Genomic DNA, 10,740 nt, shown 5'->3' on the forward strand with positions numbered 1-10,740 from the left:
CAGCGTCCACGGGGCCACGGCTGCCCGGACCTGCCCTGCCTCGGCCCCGGGCCAGCCGGCCTAGTCCTTCTTGGGCCTCTCCACGGTGAGAAACGTGTCCACAACGGCAGGCTGCCGCTCGGGGTCGCCGAAGGGCTGCTTCTCACGGTTCTGCTCGGCCCTGGTGCGTGTCCAGGAGGGGGAGCGCAGACAGCCGGCCCTGGGCAGCGGGTGCAGGCCTGGTGGGAACGCAGGCTGGGGTCAGTGTGGCTTGGGGTCCCAGGTCACTCCTTCAGCTACTGGGCTGGGCCCGTGTGTGCCTCCAGCACGGCATCGGGCCACACGTTGGGGTCCCCTGGGCACCAGCAATGTATACACGTGGGTCTGGGTGCAGCCTGGCCAGGGGCTTTCCTGTTGTCCCCAGGAGGGTCCCCGTGCAGCTGAGGCGCCCGCCCTGGGGGTGAGTCTGGCCCGGAGCAGGTGCCACCCACTCCCTCCCCCCACCCCCGCCTGCATGGGCAGTGAGCCAGGAGGGGGGAAGGTCCCTGGGCCCCCATAACCGCGGTGGCTCCTGTGCCGTTTCTGCGGCCTGCGGGCTCCAGCGCTTCCTGGGAACTGAGCTGAGGAGGAGCCAGGACTGGTGAACACCACCCACTTTGTGCTCTGCCTACTTGGGATTAAACCCGAGTAGTGAAATCTGCTTTCAGTGGGACTGTGGCTGTGGCCTTATGTTGGCATTTGAAAAGTGAAATTAAGGAGGGGTAGAAAAATCCCTCAGAGCCGGCAGATAGGCGTGTGAAGTGCAGAAGTGGTGCCATGTCCGCAAACACTTAAACACGCGCCAGGAAGGAAATCATTTTCCAAAATGGGTCTCCAGGGAGCAGTGCTGGGTGGCCTGAGGCCCCAGGACCTCCCGCAACCCCCTCCAGACCCCGGCAGCAGCCCCACCTGCGGGTGAGTCGCTGGCCAGGTTCTCGTCATCCGAGTCGGCAAAGACCTCGGCCAGCTCCTGGTCGGACATGTCAGTCAGCTCGGTGAGGTCCAGGAGGTCGAAGTGCACCTCCAGGGAGGAGACGCTGCTCAGGGGCTCTGGGGGCAGAGGGGCGCGTCAGCGGGGCCAGGTGAAGGCCAGTGCGATGGAACGAGGTGGGGCTGACCCATCCCCGGCGCCTGCTCCCCGGGGCGCACCTGAGGCCCAGGGACCCGCCCCTGGTCCAAGGGAGCACGCCAGGACAGGTGGGCTGTACTTACGCCGCCTCTCTGTGACCTGCAGGAGACCCGGTGCCGGTACTGGGACGCCCACCTCCTCCTCGGCCACAGGTGAGTGGCTGCTGGTCCCCGTCCCAGGAACGGGGGTGCCCAGGGCAGCCCTTGGCACCTCGACCTCCTTAACTACCCCTGCAACAGAGAAGGCGTTACCCGGGAGGGGACTGCGGTCTCCCACCGCCACCCCCAGGACGCAGGCTGGGAGGACTTGAGAACCTGGCCCATCGAGCCCTCCCTTGAGGCTCTGGGCAGTGACCACAGTGGCCAGGGGTGACCTTGGGTCAGGAAGCCCGACGAGGGGCGGAGGGCTTCTCCGAGGACGCTGCCGTTCCCCGTAACCCTGATTTCCAGACCCTTTGCCCTGATTACTTGAGCAGGAATGACCACAGGTCTCGCGGGGACACTTGCTGGTCCTGTCGGAGACCCCAAGACACCAATACTGTCACCGGTCTACTTTCTGGTCCAACCTACGGTCGGGTGGGCGGTTGTGCATTTCCTTGCCCTTTGGCGCCCTTTAATCCAGAATGGCCCCGGCTCACTTGTCTGTCCCATGTTGTGTTTGAATCCACATAACACGTTCTCACATAAAATGATTCCCGGACGGTGGACCCAGCCACCCCTCTCCACCGACCATGCCTCCGGACTGGGAATGTTACTCCAGGGTTTTTTCTATGCAATTCTTGTTTTTATGTAATGGCTCATTTCATGTTATTTTTTGTCGGGTGAGAGGCGAGGACTCTCGGGGATCTGCTTGGTGGAGACTGTGCCACCCGGGGGCGGGCCCTCCACCCCACGGAATGCTTGCTGTCACCAGGGCAGACACTGCTCCGTCCACACCTCCTACCAGCTCCTCTGGAGTGTTCCAGGGCCCTCTGCCCCACACGGCCAGGGGTCCCAGTCATCTGGCAGGCACGTGCCCTGAGGCAACGGGACCCCTTAGCTCCCTGGCGTCCCCACTGCTGCTCTCTCCTGAGCCCCCCTCCCCCGACAGAGACCCCACCTGCCCCCAGCTGGGGGACCCCCAGCTGAACCGGTGCTCAGTAAAGAGTGAAGAATGCCCTCCCGCTCCCTCAGCAGTGTGGCCGCCCGTCCCAGGGGTCCAGCGCCGAGAGCTGGGTGTGGACAAAGCCACAGGAGCAGCTGCCAAGGGGGGGCCCAGCAGGGGGTCCCAGTGCCGACAGCTGCCAGTGAGGGGTGGGCCTGTGTGGCCAGCAGCCCGGTGGGCCGCGTGGGTCTGGAGGGTCCCCGGCTGGGTGGGATTTGCAGCTGCAGAGCTGGCTGGGTCGCCCCTGGCTTCTAGGAGGGAACCGCTCCCTGGGAAGTGTGGCTGAGGGGAGGTGGGCCTGCTGAGTGGTGGGGCCTGCCTGGCTCTGCCCTGTGCCGTGTCATCACTCAGGGCCCAGGGCTGGCCCACTGGACTGGGGCTGCGGATCTGGTTTCCACCTTGCTGCCGCATTTGGAACGTGGTGTCTGAGCATCCTTGGAGGGTAGGGTTACACTCCCTGGTGTCCTGGCCCGCCCAGCCCAGCAAGGACACCTTCCCGACCAGAGGGCACGGGAGCTGGGGTGGGCCGGGAACCTGTCCAGAACATCAGAATCCCTGCTGAGGGTCGAAGGCCCAGGAAGCCCTTGGGGACCTTTGCTCTGCAGGCGCGTGCTGCTTCCTCAAGGTGGGGCGGCCCGGGCCCCCCTCCCTGAGGGTGCACGCATGCCTTGAGTGTCTCACTCTGCTTCCACGTGTGTCCCATCGTGGTGGGTGGCTGGCCGGCTGGGGGCTCCGGCTAGGTGCTGCCATTTCTCTGGAGCCTCCCGATGGGGCAGGTGGCTCTGGGTTAGTCACAAGAAGAATGACAGTGGCTCATGGTTTTCTGTGCCAGGCAGAGTTCCAGCAATATGTTTTTCAGCTAACGTCACAACCAGCTACGAGGAAGGGACAGGGAGTCTTGTCCAGTAACACCGAGGCCTTCAGCTTGTCGAGCGGGAGCTCTCAGCCACCACCTGCCGGCCAGCAGAGGGAGGGGAGACCCTGACCTTGAGCCCACAGGGAAGCTAGGCCCTGACCAGGTGGAAGGGGACTTAGCATAAAAGGTGGGGCAGAGGTGGGGGTCTCTGCTCATAATGGCCCTCTCTCGCCTTATCTAGAAAAGAAAGCGCTCTTCACCTGTGCATCCGGCAGATGCCTGAACGGGACTCGGATGAACAAAATAGGTGATTCCTGCCCTCTTGAGGTGGGGCAGGGCTGGGGCGCCCTGGGGGTTGTGGTCCCGCTTTGGGGACAGGTCTGAAGGAGGGTGGGAGCTGGGTGATAGCTGGGGAGAAAGCACCGTCAAAGGCCCTGAGGGGAGCGCGGCTGCCTCTGAGGAATGGCCGGGGTGGGTGAGGGCGGGGGACACCAGTGGGGCGACATCTCTGCCTGCTCTCTGAGGGAGCTGGGAGGGCTCCGAGCTGAGTGGGACAGCCTCTGCCTGCATGTGTATGGGATGGCTTGCAGTCCAGGTGGGAAGGAGGCAGTCCACAGGTGCTGAGATGGGGACAGGGCAAGGAAGCAGGGCCTCCCTCCCCATCTGGCCTTGGGTCAGGGGGCTGGGTATGCAGATACGCCTCATTATAGAGCCTAGGATCCAGGGGTCCCAGACAGCCCAGGACAGACCTCCAGCCCCTACAGGCACAGTGGCCTTTTGTACTCATTGTAAGAAGCACATTTTATCAAATTTCAGCATCCCTGAAACAGCACACCATCTAGTCGATGGTGTCACAGAGCCAATGGAAAATGGTAGCGGTGAACTTTTAAAGTCACCTTATGTCTACTTTTTTATTCTTTTCATCTCCCTTTGGCAGTCGTCTGGTCTTCATTTTGTAAATCCTGGTGTCCTAGCCTGTGTCAAAGCTGTGCAGGGGAGGAAGAGAAAGCAGAAGATGCAACTTTTGGCGTCAAGGACACTGATCTTTTGGCTGGAAGGATGTGAAGGAAGCAGGACCTTTGCTTGGTCCTCGTGCACAGCAGGTGCACCATACATGCTGGTTGAATGAATGAGCCCAGCACCCCACCCCAGAGTCACTAAGCGGCTGTGCTAGGAATCACCTGGGTCTGTCTGATACCCTCTCGATAAGCCCTTGTAGGAAGAAGGGAGAAGCTCTTCACGAGTGAGACCCCCTGCGCTTCCTGGGGTGTGAAGCGGAGTGACCGATCACACAGGCAGGCACAAGGGCAGGGGTCCTTGGCAGCCGGGCCAAGCCGTAGGCTGGGTGGGTTCAGCAGACCCCAGGGTTGCCCAGGCCAGGGCAAAGGTGAGCGGTGTTTCTGATGCCCCAGGGTCAGCAGTGGGCCAGCAGCCTGGCAGAGCCCCCAGTGAGGGAGTGAAGCCCTTGGCCCCTGCAGGGGGCCTGCTGCCCTGCCCTGTGGAAGCAGCACCCGCGTGGGGAGACTGGAACTGGGGGCCCAGGGCCTGGTATGAACGGATATGATAGCGTTACCTGGTGCTACGCTGCTGACCTATTTTCCAGCACATTCCTGCCAAGAACTTGGCCCAAATCTCAGGTTCCCTGCTGTGTGCCCAGGGCTTTGCCCCAAGCATGGAGGAGGTGCACTGCACATACCCAACACGAATGAGTGAAATAATGAAGTGAATGAGTGAATAGCATACAAACCAGCATGGCTGCAGGGAGGGAGGGATGGGCGGCATCCCCCATTTCCCCAGCCTCTGTCCCTGGAGTCAGTGCTCCTCCTTGGAGCATTTTGAGAATGCCGGCTGGGCCCCATCTAGGCTCAGCCCCCGCAGGGCAGGGCCCAGGCCTCTCTGTCTCCCAGTCAGACAGACTTGGAGGTAGGTGGGCTAGAGACTTGGTCTCCCAAAGGCACCTTCGAGAAGCACACCCCATCCTCTCCCCTCCATGTCTGTGCCCTTTGATATTAAGAAATTACTGTTAATTCGTTTAGGTGCAAAAATGCTGTTTTAATTATAAAAACCTTACCTTTTAGAGGTAACTTCAGAGATACATAAGGATGAAACAATATGTCTAGATTGGCTACAAATGACTACTGAAGGAAGGTGGGTGCAGGCGGGTGAGCAGCCGGCAGGTGGCACAGGGTGAGGGACGGGGGGGGGGGGGCTTTACCATACTGTTCTCTCTACTTGTGTGTGTGCCCCTCTCTCCAGAGTAAGTTCCAAAAAAGTCAGCGAACTCAGAAAATGACAGTCACAGCTACCCACGCGTGATGCCCCCATGTGGGCAGGACGCGGCTACGGGGTAAGAAGTGTGTGAAGCCCACCTCCCGCTGCTGTGGCCCAGCCCCACCACGGTGCCTGCACAGAGGAGCTTCCTGGTAAATAACATGTCTGAGCACTGAATGAGTTAGGTCTCTGGGGCTCCAGTAAGTGACGTTCCGAAACTGAAGGGTCGTTAAGCTCCCCTCCCTCAGGCCTGCCCTCTGCTCCCTCTCTGTGCAGGCAAGGGGGGGCCTCCACTGAGAGAAGGGGACACGGAGCTCAGAGGGGCCTGGCTGCTTTGCCGGCATCGCCAGCCCTTGATCTCCAAACCTGCCCCATCAAATCCTCGCAAAGCCGCCACCCGGAAGCCCTGGGGTCCTCGTACTGCCAATGAGAAGAAAAAGCTGGGTCCCTCCCACAAACGACAAAACAAAGAAAACCCACACCCACTAGCCCCTGAGTGTCCCTGGTGGTGCTCGGAGGGCGCGTGACGTGAGCTCCTAGACAGCCGTCTGGAATGCACCTGCCCAACTCACCCTGCAGACAGAGCAGTAGGTGGACCCACTGCTTCAGAACACCTCCAGGGCCAGCATTTTGGTCTCCGGAGCAGGCCACTGGTGTGGCTAGGGGACCCCCAGCGGGCCCCTATGTGGTCAGGGAGTGGCTCCCTGGTATGGGACCTCCAGGGAACCCCGGGCACATCTGGGGCCTGGCCGGGTGGGTGGAGGAGCCCGGCAGTTTGCATCCAAGTTCCGATGGCACAGGAAACCCCTCCTGAAAGGTTCCTGGGAGGTTCCTAGGAACCTGTCCTAGGAAAGGTTTCCCTCCCACCAGGCCAGGGCCAGAGTAGGGCCAGACTCCATGGGGAGAGACCCCCGGTACATCTCTACCGTCCCGACAGCTGGCAGGGGCCGTGAGGAGGGGTCACTACGTGCACACCTGCCCTCCCAGATGTGTAAGCTCCTGGGCCTCGCCCCGGCAGCCAGCAACCCCTGCCGGCGTGGGAGCCCTCGCAGTCGGAGCCAGGTGTCCCCCCCCCCCCGCTCCGAGCCCCTATCTCAGCCTGGTGCCCCGAGGATCCCGGCCGCGGCCTCCCCGCCCTACCCCCAGGGAGGCTCGGCTGGGCCGAACAAAGCAGACGCGCAGCTAGGAGGGCAGCATCCCCCCCACGCCTCGCTGACCTGGATCCCGACTCTGGCCCTGGCACGCCCCATCTTCCAGATCCCCGGCTCCGCTGGGAGGGGGCTCAGGACCAAGCTCTGGGCCAACCACTCAGGAGCGCGCCAGGCACCGCTGCCTGGGTCGGGAGCGCGGAGGACGAGGGGGCGGGGACGCGGTCCGTGCGCCCCCCGCCCAGCGCGGGGGCCGTTCCGGGCGGTGTCCCCGCTCGTCTTCCCGGGAGCGGCGCACTAGGCTCCCCCCGCTTCGGCCCGGCGCAGGGGGACTCGGAGCTGCCGGTGGGTCTTCACGGCCCCGGGGCGTGGCCGATGTGTGGGCCCAGGGGGAAGGGGCTGCGGGCCGCTGCGGGGAAGGCGCAGCTCGTGGGCTCCCGGGGGCTGGGGCCGCACTCACCTCCCGGGCTGGCGCCCTCCGGGGGCTCCATGCGGCCGGCAGGGCCTGGGAGGGGCGCACGCGGCGGCGGCGTCACCCGGCCCGGGCGCCCCTGCAGCTGCGGCGGCGACTCGGCCCCGGCTCCCGACGCAGCGCATTGGGGCAGCAGCCGGGGGGCCGCGGCGGCGGGGAGGAGCCCGCGGGGCGGGGCGCGCAGCTGCTCCGGGGCCCTGTTTCCCCCCCCCCCCCCCGCCCACCCCGTTCTCCTTCCCTGGCCCCGCAGCACAGGTGCAGCCCCGCCCCGCCCCGCGCGCGCCCCCTGCCGGCCCCTGCCCCTGAGGACCCCTCCCACGCGGAGGCTACCCTCTCCTGCAGACCCACCCCGACCTGGCCGCGTCCCCCAACGCTGGCCCGGGCCCTGCGGCCTCTTGCGCGCGCCCTCATTCAGCAGCCGCGCCGACTTCCGTCCGTTTGTTCACCCCCGCAAATTTGTGGGGCGCCAACTACGTGCCGGCGCTCTGCGGGGTATGGAGGGGCGGGCCTAACACCATAGGGCCCTTAGGCCAAGAATTGCGGATTGTGATAAATGCTATGGAGAGACACGGCGAGGGGCCGGGAGGGGGGGCGGCGAGATCGTCTAAGGGCTAGGTTGGGGGCAGGGGCCGGGGGAAGGGAGGTCAGGAGAAGGAGGCGGGCAGAGAGGGGGCCCCCCCGGAAGGAAGGCAGGCAGGGTCTGGGCGTGCTGAGAGCACCAAACGGTTCGATGGAGCCCCACTTCCAGACGCTGGACCCTGCACGAGGCCCTGGAATGCGGCTTTGTGCCAGGCCCTTGGTGCATTAATTCTCCCGGGGAATCCTTAGAAGACGGGATCCTGATTTTCCAGGGGAAGCTGAACACAGGGTAGGCAGCCGACCAGGGTGCCACAGCCGCGTGCTGGAAGCCAGAAGATCCAAATGCAAGCCCATGGTCTTCACAAAGACAAAACAAACCAAAGAAAAGCATCAGGGAGACAAGTTTGTTCCCAGCTGGGCGTGGAAAAATCCGCAGAGGAGGGAGGTGAGTGTGAACTTGGTGTTTGCGGGAAAGGCATCCTCCCAAAGGCAGGTTGTCCATATACAGCTTCAGCCAACGCAGGGCCTCACCACCTAGTGCAGCCCCAGTCACACGGAGCCCATGGCCTTTGAAACGGTCAGTCAGTGAGGCAGGCTAATAGTTCCCATTTTTCTTTCGTTTACAAAACAAACAAAAACAAAAACTGCTAAAATGATCTCATGACCCACGAGGACAAGCCACTGCCGTTTGCACTCTGTGCCACTCCAAGAGGTAGGTCAGCCCCTTGGGGACAAAGCTGAGCTACAGGGTGGGTGGTGGGGACATAAGGAGGTCAGGACAGTAGGTGGGCACTGGCTGCTCAGACTCAGCTGAGGTGGAAGTTTGTATTGTCTCAAAATGGTCAGAGCAGTATTTCTGATTCCCCGTGTCTTCCAGAACCTTCTGCTCCCGTCAAGACATTCATTCCCTGTCTGTGCCCCTTCTGCTCGAACCTGGGCAAGCTTGTGGCTGCTCTGGCCAATGGACTGTGGCAGGTTGATGCCATGTGACTTCCAAGGCTGGGTCTTCAGCTCTTTCCGAAGGCTGCCCTGGAACCCGGCCACTCTGTGTGAGAAAGCCCAGGCCATTTGAGGGGCCACTTGAGTGTTTTCTGGCCCACAATAGCCAATGAACCAGACATAAGTTCTCAGCCAGTAGCCAGGCATGAGAGCCTGCCTTTGAGCCACCCCCACGGGGTAATACGTGGAACCAAGGTGGGCTGTCCCCACCGAGTCCCAGCCAAGTTGCAGGTTCATGGGCAAAACAGACGTCACTGTATTTCATTTGGGGGCAAGCTGTCACACAGCCATAGTAACTGTAACAGTATTGGTGTTTATTAATTATTCCCATTTGACATATGAATAAATGGATACAGACGGAGTCTTGTCAAGGGCATCCTAGCTGGTAAACAGCAGGTGATCTGACTCCAGAGGCCAGTGCTTATTTTTAACTTTTCATTAAAAACATTTTCATGTAAGTCAACTCTACTTCAATTAAAAAATAAAATTAAACTAAAATAAAAAAGGAAAAAAATCCATTTTCAAACAAAAGTAGAGGGAATAGCACAGTTAACCTACATGAACCATCATCCAGATTCAGCGATTACCAACTCAGGGCTGATCCTGATGTTTCTTTACTTTCAATGCCTCCTCCATTGCTGGGTTGTTTTGAAGCAAATCCTATATATATTGTGTCATTTCATTTGTAAATACTTCACTGCTTATCTGTAAAAGAGAGTCTAGTCTTCTTAAGCACTGTGTTATCCTAACATCCAGGCCTCCATCGAGTTGCTGCTGTGGTCTGAGGCAGTTTACCTGGATGACCAGGTACGTGGGTGTTAGGAAGAGCCAGGTATTAGACATAGGTCAGTGAGTTTGTATGTATTAACATTTGGTCTTTGATTTTACAGGAAACTCAGATGCCATTTATCTGGATTTCCAAGATGCGCAGCTTGATGCTGAATAAAAGTATCTCCAGCCACCCATGTGAAGAAAAGGCTCTTTTCTAAAAATCTGAACTCAAATATGAAAAGCACAGGTCACTGTGGGTCTTCCTGGGAGCCCGGAGAGCTGGCAGCAAGGCCTCCTGAACTATGCATCTCTGCAGTGCGCACTGGTAAACCACGCTGTGCTGTTGATTTGTGGCAGATGAATACCCTGGCGCATTATCCCGAGGTAACCCTCCTATTTGTGCTCTTTTTGTTGAAAGGAATTATTGTTAATGCATTTATTTAATTCAGGACTCCCAGCCAGACTTCTAAAGCAAAAAGCCAGTCAGCATGAGGCACCTAGCATATTGGGTCTGCAAAGTAAGTGTTAAATAATTATCATTACTCCAGTATGCTACCCAGCTGCACTGTTTCACCTGCCAAAACCCCTCTGGGAGGACCCCACCTTAGGGGAGAAGACCCCTATCAGGCCAGAGGTTTCTGACACAGAGGCTCAGGCTCTTGTCTGCCCAGGCACAGTGACACCACCAGACTTCACAAAGGCCTCAGGGCTGCTATAAATAAATCACGGCTCTGCAGTACAGTCCCTCCAAAGGGCCGTTCCTTTCCAGGAACGATCAGGTCTTGGGTGGGCAAACAGGAAGCCTCCAGGCTCGTCGCTGTGGCTCTCACATGCATGCCCCTGTGTGAGTGCCTGAGCCTAAGCAAGCCCAGCCACGGAGGCACCTTTGTCTCCCACCTGAGCCTTGTTTCATCATTCACACCCTGCTCCCAAGGAAGCTCTCCAGGGAGAGAAGATTCTTCTCCATCCCAAAACTGATGGAAAAACATGATCTCTTGCAAAACCACTATTTAAGAAGGTGCTAAAGTTGAGAGTGTAGGAAAAAGACAACAAATGGTGTGTAAAGACAGCACTTTGCATGGAGGTAATTGGGTGGTAGGAGGGATAGGAAATTCGCTTTGGAAATCTTAAAGTGGTTAGCAGTTCTCAGAGCAAGAGCTTAGGAAAAGAACCTGATGACTTTTTTTTTCTGCAGTGCGTGTCTGGAAACCTCTGGCAAAGGTTTCTAGTTTTTCCCTCATTACAAGGACAAGGCCTCTTCAGACAGACCAGTTTTCCCGAAGGGGAGACATGCTGATTTCAAAACTTTGGACCCAGCTGGAACATGTTCTCTTCCCTACTTTTGTTTCTTCTG

At 59.5% G+C, this 10,740-nt stretch overlaps 1 protein-coding gene across 1 annotated transcript; it reads right to left on the reverse strand.

Annotated features, from left to right (window-relative positions):
* Positions 1–60: 60 nt before the first annotated feature.
* Positions 61–7,056, reverse strand: DBNDD1 (dysbindin domain containing 1). The gene is made up of 4 exons (XM_060084481.1): positions 7,026–7,056; positions 1,231–1,377; positions 928–1,068; positions 61–218 (listed from the first exon to the last, which is right to left on the reverse strand). The coding sequence occupies exons 1-4, from the start codon at positions 7,054–7,056 to the stop codon at positions 61–63; spliced, it is 477 nt and encodes a 158-aa protein (XP_059940464.1).
* Positions 7,057–10,740: the final 3,684 nt, after the last annotated feature.

The sequence above is a fragment of the Mesoplodon densirostris genome, chromosome 19 (genome assembly GCF_025265405.1).
Source record: "Mesoplodon densirostris isolate mMesDen1 chromosome 19, mMesDen1 primary haplotype, whole genome shotgun sequence".
In the NCBI taxonomy this organism is placed as follows: domain Eukaryota; kingdom Metazoa; phylum Chordata; class Mammalia; order Artiodactyla; family Ziphiidae; genus Mesoplodon; species Mesoplodon densirostris.

What these genes read in the sequence shown, in the direction of transcription:
- DBNDD1 (XM_060084481.1), bottom strand. Translation starts at nt 7,056, where the DNA reads ATGGAGCCCCCGGAGGGCGCCAGCCCGGGAG. An exon ending in GGAGGGCGCCAGCCCGGGAG is followed by an intron (nt 1,378 to 7,025) that starts GTGAGTGCGGCC and finishes TCTCTGTTGCAG; the next exon opens with GGGTAGTTAAGGAGGTCGAG. An exon ending in GGCCAGCGACTCACCCGCAG is followed by an intron (nt 219 to 927) that starts GTGGGGCTGCTG and finishes CGTTCCCACCAG; the next exon opens with GCCTGCACCCGCTGCCCAGG.